General features: G+C 42.6%; 1 protein-coding gene across 4 annotated transcripts in view; it reads left to right on the top strand.

The window, feature by feature from the left end:
- The window catches only part of LOC100553431 (proton-coupled amino acid transporter 1), an 83851-nt gene that overhangs the window by 38808 nt on the left and 26672 nt on the right, over positions 1–18371 (top strand). For 2 of the 4 annotated variants that reach the window (XM_062970271.1, XM_003217487.4), the window contains exons 9-10: positions 3663–3829; positions 8700–8869. In XM_062970271.1, coding sequence (XP_062826341.1) covers positions 3663–3829; positions 8700–8869 — 337 coding nt within the window. The remainder of the gene's footprint in view (positions 1–3662; positions 3830–8699; positions 8870–18371) is intronic. The other 2 variants (XM_062970270.1, XM_062970269.1) reach the window with 1 other exon arrangement.

Raw genomic sequence — 18371 nt, 5'->3', positions numbered from 1 at the left:
CGGTGTTCCACCGTTCCCTGCTTCTTCCGGCGGATGGTGTACGCCCCGCCGCGAGTCGGCCGCCCCCCGCCCCTTTTCTAGTGGACGGAGAGGAGGAGTTCGAGGTTCAGGACATTTTGGATTCTCGCTTCCATCGCCGCCGCCTTCAGTATCTCATTGACTGGGTGGGTTTTGGCCCCGAAGAACGCTCCTGGGAAGACGCTTCCACAGTCCATGCCCCCGACTTAGTCCGCCGCTTCCATCAGGCCTACCCTACCAAGCCGCGGCCCCGCGACTCGAGGAGAGGGGCCCTGTTTGAGGGGGGCCTTGAGGGCGGGGATAGTGTGATGACTCATGGGCCTTGTAGTCCTGTTCCTAGTACTATTGTGGCAAACGAAGAGGAAAACATGGGGTTTTCGCCGGTTCAGCAAGAGCCGGAGTCTCTTCACCTGCAGGATGTTGATGTTTGCCCTCAAGAATTCAGCCAAACAGGCCTTGGGCAGAACTCCCCCCCGTTTCCCAGGAGGGAAAATTATTCTAAAGATAGGGGAGTCAGGGAGGCTAATCGGAGAAGCCTGAGAATCGCTGCCAAACAAATGGCTGATTAGGTCTGCTTCCCTTGGGAAATTCTAAGGAGTCATGCATCTGGACAGAGTTGGGTTTCGCTTCTCGTTCTCTAGGGAAAGAGTTCTGTTGGCGGGAAAACGAGACCCAATATAGGTGTTTGGCGCGAGGGATTCTTTGCGGAGTCAATTGATCAGCTTGAGGAGAGAGATCGTGTGTGGACTTCGTAATCCCAGTTCCTTGCTTCCCGGATCAAGCTTCAAGCCTTGCCCTGTCTCACGGTTCTACCACGGACTCTGTTTCATGCTTCATGTTTGCCTTGTCTTCAGTCACGGATCTAGCCAAGAATCAAGTTTATTTCCAGCCTTGTTGTCAAGCTTCATTGGACTTTAAAGACTCTGTTATTTCCCCACACTATTGCTTGGCAAAGTGTGTGTTTCGGTCAAGTGGATTAAAACTTTGAACTCTAATATTTTATATTGGACAATACATTTCTGGACTGTATTTGACCTCATCTGAAAGGTCTGCTTCTGAACTATATTCTTCACTTGTTTTTATTGACTTTATATATTTCTTTAATAAAGATATTAGATAGAGACTGGCCTCTGTGTAAGGTTATTGGTGCTCTGCAGCCAGGGTCCTGACAAGTAGTCCTTGAAAGTAGACCAATCTTTAGCCTTCGATGCTCTGCCATTGTTCTTCTTTATCAAAAAGGTTAAATCCGTGATTCCCAAATTGGGCGCTACCACCCGCTGGTGGACACTGCAGCGATCCAGGGGGCAGTGATGGCATCTATTAGGACACGAGGTGGCGGCGTGGCCAGGGGAGGGGGCAGGGCCTCTTCCCAAGAGCCCAAGACAGGGCTGAGAATCTATACCTCACCTGAGGCGCTTGTTGGGACACAGAGGGTGGAGCTAGGGAAGGGGGAGAGGCCTCCTTCCAAGAGCCTGAGACAAGGCTGAGCCTCTATACCTCTCCTGAAAGGCCTTTTAGGACTAAAGGGTGTGGCTAGGGCAGGGCCTCTTCCCAAGAGTGCGAGACAGGGCTGAGCCTCTGTATACTTCCCCTGAGGCATTTGTTAGAACACGGGGGCGGGCCCCCGTCAGGCACTTGGGAAGAGGCCCCATCCCCTCCTCTAGCCATGCCCCCTGTGTCCTGGCAGGCACCGCAGGACAGGGATAGAAGCTCAGCCCTGCCTCAGAGTTCATAACTCCGCCTATCCCAGTCCTGGCTGCCCATTTGTGGCTCCTCCCATCTCCCCCCTCCCCCTCCCAGCCCTGCATCTTGGACTAGGGGAGAGGCTCAGCCCCGCCCTCCTGAGCAGGAGCCACACCCCAAGCCATGCCCCCTTTCCAGGGGGCGCTGAGTAATATTTTTTTCTTGAAAGGGGGCGGTAGGCGAAATAAGTTTGGGAACCACTGGATTAAATTTTCCATATCCTTTATTTATTATTTTTTATGTTTTAATTATCTTGTGCATTTTCACCATTTGCTCATAGCATAGTATAAATACAAATATTAAAACTGTTTTTAAGAAAGTCTGCTGTGTAAAACATAGATTGGCAAGTTTAGATATTTATGTGTGGGTTTTTTTTTGTTTGCTTCTGATTCATTCTTGGTATTAATATATGTCAATCAAAATGGATAGCCAGCATTTTTAAGTCATATGGAGCTGCTTATTTCCACCATACATAATACAAAATCAAACTCACTGTTACACAGGATAAGTATAAAGGTATCTTAAAGATTAACCATTGTATTTGTCACTTGGAAACTATTAGTAATTACTGATAAAATGCATCCTTTGTACTACTAGTTATAGTATGTATTATTGAATGCTGGGTATATTTAACAGATATATGATAGTGTGAAAAGATCACTGCAGATGCAGACTGCAGCCAGGAAATCAGAAGATGTTTACTTCTTGGGAGGAGAGCAATGGCCAACCTTGACAAAATAGTGAAGAGCAGAGACATCACACTGGCAACGAAGGTCCGCTTAGTCAAAGCAATGGTATTCCCCATAGTAACCTATGGATGCGAGAGCTGGACCATAAGGAAGGCTGAGCGAAGGAAGCTTTTGAACTCTGGTGCTGGAGGAAAATCCTGAGAGTGCCCCTCCCCAAGAAGATCTAACCAGTCCATCCTCCAGGAAATAATGCCCGGCTGCTCACTGCAGGGAAGGATAGTAGAGGCAAAGCTGAAGTATTTTGGAGACAGAAAAGCTTGGAAAAGATCGCGATGCTGGGGAAAATGGAAGGAAAAAGGAAGAGAGGCCGACCAAGGGCAAGATGGATGGACGGTATCCTTGAAGTGACTGGGTTGACATTGAAGGAACTGGGGGCGGGGACGGCCGACAGGGAGCTCTGGTGTGGACTGGTCCATGAGGTCACGAAGAGTCAGAGTCGACTAAATGACTGAGCAGCAGCAGCAGAAACGATTTCTTTAACATCTCGGTGAACAATGAGGGGACCAGATTCTGATGGAACCTAACAGAAATACTTTGGTGAAAATGTCAGAGAAGACGTTCATGTCATCTGTTCCTTGACTATGGAATTTCTTCCAAAAAAGGGCTCAGCTCTCCACTCTCATCATTTCACTAGGGGGCAAACATCTTTCTCTTCATGTATATTTTTGGAAGCCAAGGACATAAAATATGCTGACCTTTTAAATACCTTAATTGTATTTAGTCAAACATTTTAATCTATTTTGATTTATTAATCAACTCAATTAAAATGTAATGTTTATGATGCATTGTGTTTTTATTGGATTGTTGTTGTTTAGTTCACATATGATGACCCTATGACTGAGAGTCCTTTAGGTCTTGTAAACCCAGGACTGTGGCTTCCTTGATTGAGTCTGTCTATCTGGAATATGGTCTTCCTCTTTTTCCTACTTGCTTCTCTCTTTTCTAATAAATCCTATGTTCTCATGATATATCCACCATCTCAATTTAATTTAAATGTACTGCTTTACTTTTTGCATAAACTTTTCAATTTACTGATTTGTTTTGTGTCCCATCTTTCTACCAGGGTTGGGATCTGAGGGAGCTTCCAAAATCATTAAAAACGAGTATCATTTTAAAAAACCCTAAAGTTTGTGATTTGTTTCCTTCTCTAAGGTACTTCCTTTGGAAAACAAGATGAAGAACCCACAGCAGTTCCCCATCATTCTCTATGTGGGAATGGGGATTGTCACCTTGCTCTACTTCAGTTTGGGATCTCTGGGATACATACGCTTTGGAGCTAACATCCGGGCCAGCATTACGCTCAACCTACCTAACTGTTGGTGAGTGGGAACAATAGACCCTCTGTTAGGAGGGGTGGAGTGGGGTGGGGTTGCGTATACTCATGGGGTGATTTGTATTGGAGATGCACACAGATGGATGCAGAAGGTTAAGAAGCCCTTTGAATGTATGTGTACATGAAGCCTCTTCGTGAATTCAGGTTGTTCAAGAGTCATTCTTGTGGGATGTGTTTGCTACCTCTTCACTATTTTCCTCTGTTTTCCTGTATTGTGGTGAGTGACATGGTCTATAAGCAATAGCATGTGTATAACTGAGGACATGTTTTTGTCTAAAACAGATGATAAAAGTCTGAAAAGCCTGTAAATAATTGGGTGTGATAGGGCATATTGTACCAAAAAGAGGCCACTTTCACTTGAGGGCATACCTTTTGGCTTACTTTTACCTGAGCAGAGTGGCCAAACCCTTTAATTGCATGGTGTTATCTTGTTTTTGTAAATGAATCTTTCTTGCTTATGAAACTCTTTGGGTCACCATAAGTAGACAGTTATCTTGAAGGTGCGTGTATGTGCACACACACATTGCAACATGCTATAATGCAGCCTCATTAGAAAGTTCAGAAATGATGATTATATGGTTGTTGTAGTCAGGGCTGCAAGTACAGTAGAGTCTCACTTATCCAACATAAACGGGCCGGCAGAATGTTGGATAAGCGAATATGTTGGATAATAAGGAGGGATTAAGGAAAAGCCTATTAAACATAAAATTAGGTTATGATTTTACAAATTAAGCACCAAAACATCATGTTATATAACAAATTTGACAGAAAAAGTAGTTCAGTACACAGTAATGCTATGTGATAATTACTGTATTTATGAATTTAGCACCAAAATATCACGATGTATTTGAAAACATTGACTACAAGAATGCGTTGGATAATCCAGAACGTTGGATAAGTGAGTGTTGGATAAGTGAGACTCTACTGTACTAATTTTGTCATTTGCTCATTTACTGTAATCCATTTGCTTATTACATTATGGAGAAAAATCTCAACTTAGTATTTTATGGCCTCCTAAGTCCTTTCCTCTCCTTTGGGGAAAAATAGTTGTGCTATTTTATTGAACCAACAACCCAGTCTTCTCCAAGAAACAGTCAATTTGTGTGAACTGATTCGAAAATACAGTTGCCTGGGAACACTATGTTCAAGTAAATGTAGAATGGCAGGTTTCACCTATTACTTTCTCTTCATGGTGAAGGGGAGAGATACTCTTCCATAAGGTTATTATGCCAGATTGATTTGTTGGGATGGAATATTGGAAGAGTTTGCCCCATCTTAATTAATCTGTGCAAAATCAGAATTATCTATGTAACCCTGAGAAATTGTTAATGAAGGTTGGTTTTCAGATGGACTTGATTCCTGTATGAAAAGTATTTCACCACTGATTCCCCTATCAGAAACTCTTTCAGATTCTGCTTATCATCTGGGTGCTTACCACTCACACCTATTATAACTGGCTGGAATTATGGGACTTGCTAATGCCTTTCTTTATTCTGGAACATGCTGCTTCATTTTAAGGACCCCTGGAAGTGAGGACTAATAATTTCCAAAGTGCTTTGAAGATGGAAGTGCTAAGTATCACATCATGTTAACCATGCACATTTCAGACTGACACAGATTTCATGATTAATCAGGGCCATCACATGGAGAAACTCTTCAAAACCAAATGTTGTGCCACTTGTTACTTCATAACTTGCTTTAGGTAGTTGATGGTACCTATAGCATACAAATCACATTTTATCTTAAAGCCAGCTGTTTAATGGGATGCTATCTGGGCTTGCCTTTTCTGTGCGTATAGTAATGACATTGGAAATAGCTTTGTTGTGGGTCCCAGATAGAGCTTTCTCCTAACTAAAGCTATTTGCTTCTGTGTCACCCTTTTTATTTTTATGTGCCCCTTGCAGGATTCGTGGCAGGGTGGGATGGAGTGGGGTGCTTACCTAAAGCAAATGGTGGCTCTATTCTTTTAAAAATCACCTTTTGCAATAACAGTAACTGCACAGTTGTTTTATCATTTGATTATGCTTCATTAGTTAACCCTTGAGAAATAAGAACCCATAGTTTCAATTGAAGCTAAAACTCATACAAACAAACCACTTGCTAAGAGGTGGTTCAGTAATAACTTATTTCATTGCCTTGTCTGAAATTACTTTGCTGGAGCATACCAACCTTCAGAAGATTGTCTCAAGACATCAAAACGCTCTTCCATTAACTTTTGAAAGTTGCCATTTTTTATATAACACACTTCCTTTTCTGTACCCTTCCCTCTACGTAAACCTGCTTTCTGTGTAGCTCCCAAAATAACTTGCCTTTGAGTCAAGCTGGTGAAAGTGAAAGCATTTGTGACGTCAGAATTGCCTAGATGTTCCACCAGTGCCAACATTGGCAACTGTGCGGCTGTGTGGGAGAGGGAGTAATCAAAAACTGTGAAATACTGGTATTCATGACTGAAGCTGATAACTGCTTTGAAGGTATGCTTCAGCAGTTTTTTTTTTAAAAAAAGGAAACAAAATTAGTATACAATCATGCTTATTAAAAAGATTGGTTGAAAATATTTATTTAATCTCTGTAAAAATACATAATATGGGGGATTTGGGTTGTAAGATGTAAGACAGGTTGGGTATGTCTTCTCCAAATTGCTTGCTTCCAGAAGTGTTTTAGTTTTCTTTAGATTTTGGAATTCCTGTATCTGCACATATAGAAATACAGTAGAGTCTCACTTATCCAACATAAATGGGCTGGCAGAACGTTGGATAAGCGAATATGTTGGATAATGAGGGATTAAGGAAAAGCCTATTAAACATCAAATTAAGTTATGCTTTTACTAATTAAGCACCAAAACATCATATTAGACCACAAATTTGACAGAAAAAGTAGTTCAATACACAGTAATGCTATGTAGAAATTACTGTATTTACAAACTTGGCACCAAAATATCACGATGTATTGAAAACATTGACTACAAAAAAGCATTGGATAATCCAGAACGTTGGATAAGTGAGTGTTGGATAAGTGAGACTCTACTGTAGATATGGATACACACAGAGAAACACAATAAGATCCAACTCCAAGCATGAATTTCATTGATGTTTCATATACACCGTATATACATAGTCTGAAGGTCATTTTATACAACATTTGAAAAGAATGTGTTTGAAGGTTTGTGTACATTTGTATATTGAACATCAGAAACAAAAGTGACACTGTCTCAGCCATTCATGTGGACACTTTTGGAATATTTTAGATTTCAGAATTCCAGATCAGATATGCTTAACTTGTTTAGGTTTTCCAGGTCCTACTATCAGGGGATAAATAGTAGGTCCTTGTTATCTGCTGGGGTTTGGTTTCAGGATCCCAATAGATACCAAAATCTGTGGATGCTCAAGTTATATATAATAGTATAGTAAAATAGCATCCCTTCTATAAAATGGAAACCTAGATTTTTGCTTTTTGTAATGTTTTTTTCTCCAGGGTAGAGGGATATTTTAAAGCCATGGGTGGATAAATCTGTGGAAACGGAAGTCTGACTGTATTACAGAAGAATAGAGTGGGCTGTCTTATACTGAACAAGATAATTGACTTATACATCCTGGTCCTGTCATCTCAGGTCTCATCTCAGAAACATGGTCTCCAGCATTTCAGGGTGGTTTTTCACAGTTCTTCTTGGATACACAGACAATTTAATCCAGCATCTCTTATATGCAAGACATACACCACAGAGTTAGAGCCCTGCCTCTTTCATTACTCTGAATAATTAATGCCTAACAGTAAGCCTCCAATATTCCAGGGAAAATAGTGGAGAAAATCAAACCAGAGCATCCTCCTGAGCATGGTGGTTCACAGCTAAAGTATTCCATCAAACCCACAAAATGTTTTTTCCAAAGTTTTTTTTACTTCCAATAGGTAATGAAAAGAGCAGCAATTTCAAGGTCACTGCTCCAGAAATCAGCCACTTTTCTTCCAGTTTTTAAAAGCAGTTAACCAGGTCATTTTGGGTAGTACAGAAGCAAAACATATGAGGAAATGCCCTTTCCCACTGCATTCCCAATACGTGAATGATGTCATCTAATTTTGTAGTTATGATAGATACTGTCAACACAGTCCTCCTGAGTTATTCTGTGGCTTGTTGCCACAACATTTCTATTTTATAATGAAGGTTTAGCTCCCTAATATCTGTTACTTCCTGTAGTTATTTTGATAGGGACTCAGGGGAAGACTCAGGGTTTGCTTTGGGGCAACATGGTCTGCATCATTTAGACAAGCCACCCCTTCCATTTTAAGGTCTTGATTTTTAAGGCTCCACTTATAGAAAGTAAGAACAGAGCTGGAATCTCTCACCACTGGAGACAGGAAGGAGTACTTTTTAGTCCAAAGTCTTTTCATCACAGGAAAAACTGTTCCCAGTATCTACCCCCAACCAGAATCTTTGACTGCCTAGAATTGTTGAAGTTGTACTTAGTTTTGACGAACAACTTCAGTAGTTGTCAGGTCACTCAAGGACAAGCAATTCTTCAGTCTCCGTCTTCTTGACTCTGTAAAAGGCATGATCTGCCCTAGGAATTCTGTGCCTTATTGCATAGCGGCAAAGTCATCTTGCTCAAGGCAAGTGCCTTTTCCGCATTACACTTCCATTCTGCAAAGTCTTGGATCAGGAACAGGACTCTCTTTCATCTCTGTGGACATTAGCTGTGTGCCAAAGTCTCTTGGTGCTCCTTGGATATAAGGGAGTGCAGCCATTCTAAATTCCCTTTGTCCCTGAGATGTGCTCAATTCTGTGTCTGACTCAGGTTTTTTTACCAGGAGGTTGAATGGATTTAATGGTTGATTTCTGTATCATTTTATTTTTATTTTTGCAGGTTGTATCAGTCTGTCAAACTTCTCTATTCCATTGGGATCTTCTTCACTTATGCGCTGCAGTTCTATGTCCCTGCCGAAATAATAATTCCTCCAGCTCTCTCCCAGGTTCCTGAACGCTGGAAATTGTGGTTGAACCTGCTGCTAAGGGTATGCCTGGTATGCGTAACATGTGAGTAAAAGGCTCAAAAAACCTTTTTCCTCTTTTCATTTTGCAAGAAAGAATTGTCTCAAATATTACAAGATCCATTCACTTAACTTTTTTAAAATGCCCAGAACCATTTGGTTAAAGAATTTTGATTGTCATACCTGACAAAACTCCAGAAGCATTGATTTTCCTTTAAAATAAAATAACACCCTCACTGGTTGCGCATCTGTTTCCAGGCCAAACTCAAAAATGCTGGTTATGACCTTTATATTCCTCTCTGGCTTAAGTTCAAATTATTGGTCAGAGCATGTGAACTTGTCTGGGTCCTGAAGGAGAACCCTTCTTTTAAATTCATCACTTTCACAGGTGGAGATGTTACCATTAAGAAGTTCCTTCTGATGTTCAGAAGAATCTACCCTCCCATAACTTAAAACCATTAGCCCTGGTGCTACCCTCTAGAACAGTGGTTCCCAACCTTTGGTCCTTCAGGTGTTTTGGACTTCAACTCCCAGAAATCCCAGCCAGCTTGCCAGCTGTTAGGAATTATGGGAGTTGAACACTTGGGAGAATAAACCTGCACCCTTCTCTCATTAGATATTTTAAAAGTACATCATGTCACCCCTCAATCTTCTCTTCACCAGCTGGGACCAGCATGTTGTTTGCATTCTTAGAGCCTTGATGTTTCACATTTGCAGCTTGAAAACATGATAGGATATTTTAATTGTGCTTTAACCCAAATTATTTCATAGAATTGACAGAGGTCATTACTTGGTAAGCATCAGAGCATTTATATTATAACTGAAGTTGCCATTACGTCAGCTAAGTTCCTTCTCTCTTGATCAAACAAAGGGAATGATAGCATTAATCATTACTAGATAGATAAAATATATGGCCATTTGTCACTCACATTTTTCCACTGGCAGCAGAGTATTTTGAGAATTATTAGGTGCAAGTGACTCCTACACCATGTTTTCACATAATCTTTTCAAGCCTGAACTTTGAAAATATTTTTTCTTCTATAATTCAGTTATGGAGGGAAGAGTGTTGCTATAAATTTAAAAAGTGTAGGAAAAGACTTAAGCCAGCTGAAAAATATATGAAGTCTTTATGGAATTGCTTTTTAAAGAATACTTGGAGTGCTGGAGATTTAAATATATTCAATGATCCTCTGAAGATGCCAGCCACAGATGCAGGTTGAAACGTCAGGAAAAACGCTTTTTGAACACAGCCATACAGCCCGGGAACCACAGAACACATCAATGAAAGTGTTTGCACGGTCCTTGTAAAAAAAAAAGCTGTTGGTTGATTGGAAAGAAAGCTGAACACATGCATTCTGTCAATGTGGGAGCTTTATCGCGGAAAATTAGACAAACTGAAAAGGAGACCATTCCTTTTCAGAAAATACCTCTAGTCCTTATGATTGTGAATAGATGAAGGAAGGCAGTCGTAGGCTGGAAACAAATCTGCACTACTTTAAGAAATCTGCCCATCAGCTAAATTAATTCCTAGTAAATAACTCCCATTTGCCAATGAAGTGAGGCTAAACTTTGAGCAATAAGAGTTGTTTGGTCATGGGGCGTTGGCAGGAAGAGCATTTCCATTTAACTGAACTCCTAAGGATCCTACTCTGTGGTGCTTTGTAATTTTCTCTTTCCCTACTCCCAGTATTTCTCAGCAAACCAAACTGTCCCCACAGTAAATCTCTTTCTCTCAAAGTGGAATAACTCTGCAAATCCGGTGTCTTTCTCCCCTCCCCCCTAATTTTTTTCTGATTGGAGTACAAATACAGTACTGGAGCAAAATGCCATGCGCAGCCTTACTTGCCTTGGAAATGATTTCTCAGTTGCTAACAGCATCAGCAGGGCATCACTCAGGGCTATTGGCCTCCATCAGCTAGCTGCTGGGAGAGTTGACAGAGGAGCTCAGGGAGATGGGCAGGAGTGGACCAAAGGCCAAAAGAAAGTGCCTGGGAAAGAACAAGGGGTTAAAGTGGATGGATTCTGGCAGCTGGTGGTGTGTGATGACAGCAAGTCATTTCCTCCTCCCTCCACTGGATGAGAGGGATTAGTCATATGTCAGAAAGGTGCTGAGGAAGAAAACCGATTCCTTTTGAGTGCAGAGATCCCTGATAGGTTTTGTGCCTTCAGAGGCAAGGGAATTTAAACCGACCGGGCTCTCAACAAGGATAAAAGCAATTAAGTGGGTTGTATGAATATTAATCAAAGTGATCTCACAGCCTCAGATGGAGCTTGCGTCACCACTTCGGTGACCAAAGAGGGGATAGAGTTTTAGGTTTTTGAAGTGCTAAGCGAATGGAAAGAGAGGTCTAGTCAAAAGCCCTTTGCATTAATATCTATGGCGAGCATAATCGCTGTCCCCTGAGGGCGGAGGATCTGCAGCTGGGTAATTTTGTTTTGCTGCCTGTCCTCTTTCATTTTATATTTTTAGTGGGCGTTAAAATCCTATTGACTGTGAGACGTGACAATTGGCTGACTCATAGAGGGGCTCCTGATTCAGCAGTTTTGACAGACTGCTATTCTTCCGGCCCAACTGAGTACTCCCTGATGTCTTTAGAGGCAAGTTGTGGAGATGAGCAGAGGCGCAATGGAAATCTTCCTTAGACTATTTCCAACTGGCATTAGCACACTTCTCATCTTAACCCATATATGTTTGCTTTCCATTTGGAGTGCATTTTTAGGAGTACCAGCAGAATCATGTGCATGCTTACTTGACAAGCAAGTTCTAAGTGTGCATAAGTCTTTCCTTAGTAGTGCCAACACTCTCTTTTCAAAATCCTATCTGTGTTCCTTCTAATCCTACCCTTTAAAAAGTTTCATATTCTTGATTTTTACCTGGGGGAACCTCTGGCAGATACATGCATGCATGGGTAACTTGGTAAGGATCACTCTCAAGTTGTCTAGACCTGTTGTCTTCCAGAATCTGCACCAAAGTGATCAGACTTCCAGCAGATTTTTAGTGTAGAAGTAGAAATTTGTCTAGACACATACACAGCATTCTGTAGGAAAATGAAACAGAGATGGATGCCTTCCATGGAGTGGAGAGATTATTCCTTCTCTTGAAAAGATAGATTAGAGCATAAAACAGTATATGAAATGAAGAGAAAGAGGGTTCTGTACTTGAGCAAGAATAACGAAAGGAGGTCAGCTGACCAGAGAACCTTCATAGAGAAGAATCTCCCTGAAATCTCAACCAAAGCAGGAACATTCCCAGGAGGGAATTCCCGCCCCAGGAGGCTTATGGATCCGGATGGATTCCTGACGGCTCTTGGGGAGTTTCCCACCACCTCGGCTGGTGACCCTGTCAATGCTCTGGTCGCCCTCTGGAACAAAGAAGTGGCTAGGGCAATAGACACGATCGCTCTGGAACGTCCCCTCTTGAGTACTCTAGCTAAACCATCTCCTTGGTTCACTGAGGAGCTGGCAGCGATGAAGCAAAAGAAGAGGGGACTAGAGGGCGTGTGGCGTTCGAAGCCGAGCGAGCCAAACCGAATACGGCTATGTTCCTATCTTAGGGCATATGCTGTGGCAATAGATGCTGCAAAGAACGTTTTCTTTGCAGCTAATATTGCATCAGCAAAGAACCATCCGGCGGAGCTGTTCCGAGTTGTCAGAGGTTTGTTATATCCCGTCCCCCAAGACGGGATCCCTGACAACTCGGCAGCCCGCTGTGAAGCATTTGCTCGGTTCTTTGCGGACAAAGTCGCTTTGATCCCTTCCGGCTTTGACACCATATTAACGGCAGTCTCCGAGGATGTAGCACGAGCACCTGCTTGTCCTATTTTGATGGATTCGTTTCAGTTGGTTCAGCCTGAGGACTTGGACAAGGTGCTTGAAGAGATGAGGGCTACTACATGCATCCTAGACCCCTGCCCATCCTGGCTGGTGAGAGAAGCAAGAGGGGGATTGGCCGAGTGGGTGAAGGTGGTGGTGAATGACTCCCTTCGGGAAAGCATTTTTCCAGCGAGCCTTAAATTGGCTGTAATCAAATGGCTGTTGAAAAAGCCATCACGGGACCCCACTCAATTGGATAACTATCGGCCTATTTCCAATCTCCCCTTTTTGGCAAGGTCGTGGAACGTTTGGTGGCCGCACAGCTTCAGGCATTCTTGGTAGATACCGATTTTATGGATCTGGCACAGTCTGGCTTCAGTCTGGCATGGTACCGAGGCAGCCTTGGATTGCCTTAGTCGATGATCTTTGCCGGGAACTGGACAGGGGGAGTGTGTCCCTGCTGGTTCTGCTGGACCTCTCAGCAGCCTTTGATACTGTTGATCACAGTATCCTTCTGGGGCGCCTTGCCGGAATGGGGCTCGGAGGTACTGTTTTGCAGTGGCTCTGGTCCTTTCTGGAGGGTCGTTCCCAGATAGTGTCACTGGGGGACACCTGCTTGGCCCCACAACAATTGACTTGTGAGGTCCCACAGGGTTCAGTACTGTCCCCCATGTTGTTCAACATATACATGAAGCCGCTGGGAGAGATCATCCGGAGTTTCGGGGTGCGGTGTCATCTGTACGCAGATGATGTTCAACTCTGTCACTCTTTCCCACCTGTCACTACAGAGGCTGTTCAGGTCCTGAACTGGTGTCTGGCCGCTGTGTTGGACTGGATGAGGGCAAACAAATTGAAACTAAATCCAGACAAGACAGAGGTCCTCCTGGTCAATCGTAGGGCCGAACAGGGAATAGGGTTACAGCCTGTGTTGGACGGGGTCGCACTCCCCCTGAAGACACAGGTTCGCAGTCTGGGTGTTCTCCTGAACTCATCGCTGAGCCTGGAAGCCCATTTCTCGGCAGTGGCCAGGGGAGCATTTGCAGAACTAAGACTTGTGCGCCAGCTGCGCCCATTCCTTGGGAGGTCTGACTTGGCCACGGTGGTCCACGCTCTGGTTACATCCCGTTTGGACTACTGCAATGCTCTCTACGTGGGGTTGACTTTGAAGACGGCCTGGAAGCTCCAATTAGTACAACGGGCAGCAGCCAGATTAATAACTGGGGCGGCATATAGGGAGCTCACCACCCCCCTGCTAAGCCAGCTCCACTATGCTACCGAGCCCAATTCAAAGTGCTGGTTTTGACGTATAAAGCCCTAAACGGTTCTGGCCCAATCTACTTGTCCGAACGTATCTTCTCCTATGAGCCAGGAAGATCCCTAAGGTCATCTGGTGAGGCCCTGCTCTCGGTCCCACCTGCCTCGCAAGCACGGCTGGTGGGAACGAGGAACAGGGCCTTTTCGGTCGTGGCTCCTCAGCTGTGGAACACCCTCCCCAGAGATATACGACAAGCCCCAACCCTTTTGAGTTTTAGTAAAGCCCTGAAAACACGGCTATGCGCCCAGGCTTTCGATGATTAAATGATAAAGACGACTCGGACTGATTTACGGCTACAGCACAAGGATTTTGGATGAACGGATTTTTAACCATATGTTTTATATTTTATATTGTTTTAATTGTTATAATTGGATTTTCATTGCTATGTTTTAATTATGTGTAGGCATCAAATTGTTGCCAATTGTGTACGCCACCCTGAGTCCCTTCAGGTGAGAAGGGCGGGATATAAATGTTGGAAATAAATAATAAATAAACATTCAGTACTATGGGGATGAGCTCCAATGGATGCTTGGAAGGAGGTCATTGAATTTGTTCCTCAGGCCTTCTGAAGTAATTAGCTCTTGCCATAATACTTAAACCAGTGGTTCCCAACCTTTTTTTGACTAGGGACCACTTTGACCAGGGGCCACTCTCCAAAATTAGTACTACAAGGCAGGCATGTAGCCCGGGGGGGGGGGGGGGCTTGAGGGGTTTCAGTCCCGTCCCCCCCGGTGCAAAATTCTCAGGATGGTCTGCAAGAAGGCCTTACATTTATTATTTAAATTGTTATGTTTATTTGTATAATGATCTGATCACCATGCTCAATATATCCCATATGCATGGGGGTATTGGGGTAACGATACAAAAGATTTGCCAGGCTAGATCCTCTCTCACCCAGACTCAGCCTCTCCCAAATCAAAATCCTAGCCCCCCCCCCCCCCCCCCCGATTCAAAATCCTGGCTACGGGCCTGCTGCAAGGGTTATGAATCACTTTTTGGTCAACTTTAGATTTGGTTTGGTTATTTGGGTGCTGTTTCAGAAAATTGCACTTGATAGACCACATCAGCTATAGTTTCTGATACAGAACATATGCCATGCAGTAGTTGCTATCTGTTAACCCACAGAAAAACATATTTAATAATCTAGAGCTGATTTTCCCTGCATGTCTTGCAGACTTTATTTTAGGCCCTGCATCCCACAGGTTGGGAACCAGATGCAAAATGTCCTGAGAGGTTGTGACACTTGAGATAATTGCATTCATATCAGTTGCTAGATTGGTGGCTCTCAGATATGTTTGTCATTGTGGACAAAGGCTTTCTTAATGATGTCTTTTAAAATTTTATTTGTTTCTGACTTTTTTCCCCAACCCTGGGACTCAAGGTGGCTTACAAAGTTAAAATGAGTACAGTATAATCAGAATTATATTGCTGTATTTTCTGTGTAAGTGTCCAGCTATGTAAAACCCCTGGAATCTGTGTGTACTTCTGTTAGAACATTCCATTTTAACTTTTTTGTCATTGAATGAATACACAGGAAAGCTGCTATCCAGCATTTACAATAGCTTGACCAGATGCATTGTAACTCAGTTAGAAAAGGTCTGCCACCATTTTAATTACTCTACTAGACCCAAAGTCCATAACTAAGATATAGCTACATTGGATTAGCATTCTGCCTCATCATTTCTTGGAGCTCAGCTCTATCCGAATAGGCCTCGTTTTCTGCCAAGCACAGTCTGGGTTCCTGTTCTGCAAATATGTCAGTGCCTCACTTTTATAGCTGGTCATTATTTTAAAAAGCAGCTGAACTCTTTCAACAAAAAAAGTAACAATGTATTGTAGCTTACCTCTTTCCCAATTTGTTTTGTTTTGTCTTGCCCTTGTTTCCCAGGCTTATGGAAATGGGTTTTCTCACTGGAAATATGAATTCTTTAGAATTTTCAAAAACCTACTTCAAAACATGCAGGCACTCACTCTAAAGCAGTCTTTTAACAAACGCGATAACCAACAAGCCAATTTCCTTTCTTCTATGCCCATTGTGATTGTGCTTTTCAAAGTGCCCTACTTTCCTGTGTGACAAAAGCTGGCTTCATTGTAGGCTGTCTATACTGCTGCACATTTCAGATGCATTGGGTGGCAGAGGTCTCCCCATATGGTAGCTCTCCTGCTGAATTGAGCATTTGCCAAGAGGATTTGGGAACAAGGGCAAGTGATAAGGTCAGTGAAAGTAGTGGTGGTGGGGATACATGGTTTTGGAAAACACTGCATGGTTAACGCACTGGTCTCTGGTAGAATTTCATATTTTGTTAGCTTCTGACTGTTATGAGAGATGTGGAAGATAAATTGAAAAGGCCAATACCATAAAGTAGGCCTGTACAACCTGCATACCTCTAGCTGTTTTGGCCTCCAATTCCCAGAAACCCTAGCCAGTTCATCCAGTTGCCAGGAATTCTGGGTGTTGGAGGCCAAAACAGCTGGAGGGCTGCAGGTTGTGCAGGCCTCCCATAAAGTATGCACTTTTGTGTTATCTATGGACATTCCTCTTTTTAGTTTTTTAGTTTTGTGCTGCACTGTGCACCAAACTCATTGGTTTATTGCTCTCTTTTTCCCTGCAATGGATATAGTATTTTGTTAATGACAACTTAATGAAATAATATGGTTTATTTGGTATATGGTCTCTTGTGTAAGGTGTGAATTTTGCGGAAGCGTTTGCGTTTAGATGCAATGTTAGCAGTGTGTCTTTAAGGCTGTTACGCAACTTGATTAGGAAACCTTTGAACAGGGAATGGTCATCAAAAAATCACTGATAGGACAGAATTCAATTTCTTCTCTTATCTACCTGGTAAATGCATAGAGATTGTGAAATGTGGAGCTGTTGTTGAACAGTGCCCTGTAAAAAGAACACATTGTCTTTGTGATTTAACTTTTTCTCAAATGTCAGCGTTCTCTATCCTGCCCTTTTGCTACCAAACTGCAAGCCTGGCAGAACTAATTTAGTTTTTGCTTTCAATAAGCTTCATTTACATATGTTCATCTTCTGAGCTTCTGCCATCATATTGAAAACTCTATTTCTTGGTGCATTGCCATTTAAACCCAGGGGACAATCCCTAAAATTCAACCTCATTTTTCCCCTAACATCATGAAGTCTTATTCAGTAGTTTTGCTTCTGCTAACTAATGCCTTGTGCCTTCTGCTGCTTCAGTTGTGTGCAAAGAATGTAAGTTTTCTTACCACTGTGGCTCTTTCTGACTCTGCACACATCAGAATTTACTGATTGAAACATAATTTCTCATCCATTCACCCAAACTGAGAAAGTCCACAGTATCAGTTTTTTTCTAGAATCAGTCACAGATAACTATTATATAGGTATGTTTTGGATATATGCATGGCCATAATTATATCATCTAGGGTGTAGCACAGACTCTAGCAATAATGAGTAGCTGCTGGTTACTTCTGACTGTGGTTACATCACAGAAGGTTCATAGACATGTTTGGTATAGGACTACTGTTCTTCTCCAGTGGCGTTACATGTGTTTGAATTCTCAGACTTCTGTGTGTATGTATGTTTCCTTCCACTTTATTTTATTTTAGAATGTATGAAGCACTGAATACATTTAAATTATTTTCACACCACTGGTCCCTGAAGCCTAGTCTTGTCATTTCTGATTTTGTAACAGACCTCCAGGGTTTCAGACAGAATCCTTTCCTAGCTATTCCAGAGCATCCCTAGTGGTCTGCCATCCATGTCTATCTCACAAGGCCCAACTCCATATAGTTTTCAAATTCAAATGAAGTCAGTTGTATTCAGGTTGGTATAATGACAAAAAAAAGTTATTAGCAAGTGTTTATACCTATGTGTTTGTGTTGCAATTGTGTGTCTTCAAGTCCTTTCTGATTCATGATGGCCCTAAGGCAAATCTATCACATGGTTTTCTTGGTAAGATTTGTTCAGAAAGGACTTGACTTTTCTTTTCTCAGAGGCTGAGCAAGAGAGCATCATGCTCAAGGTTGCCCAGGGGATGTCCATGACTCTGAACTCCAGAGTCACAGTCCACTGCTGTGTGTGCCTCACCCTTTTTTCTTCTTGTAACATTTCTTTACTGGTGTCTATTTGGACTCTTCAGATGTACTGTCCTTTACCAGCTCTCTTTGAGCACACAAACCCTTTGCTTCCCTTACCTTAGGTTCAGCACTTCAGCTTAGCTTCTGTGGCCCGACTTTCTTAGTAGGGCTGTCCCGTGATTCAGAAAAGCATTTCTGACCTCATAACAGCTCTGACACCAGTATGTTGAATTTAATTTTAGATTGCTCTCATTAAAAATGCTCCCATTAAAAGCAGGGATACTGTTCAGGCTAGTTTTTCCTCAAGTGTTTGCCCTCAACTAATTGCCTCGGCACTTCTCCACTGATTTCCTTCCCACTG

This window comes from Anolis carolinensis, chromosome 2 (genome assembly GCF_035594765.1).
Source record: "Anolis carolinensis isolate JA03-04 chromosome 2, rAnoCar3.1.pri, whole genome shotgun sequence".
Taxonomy (NCBI): domain Eukaryota; kingdom Metazoa; phylum Chordata; class Lepidosauria; order Squamata; family Dactyloidae; genus Anolis; species Anolis carolinensis.
The sequence above is the reverse complement of the archived record's forward strand: the minus strand, read 5'-3'. Positions and strand labels throughout refer to the sequence as shown.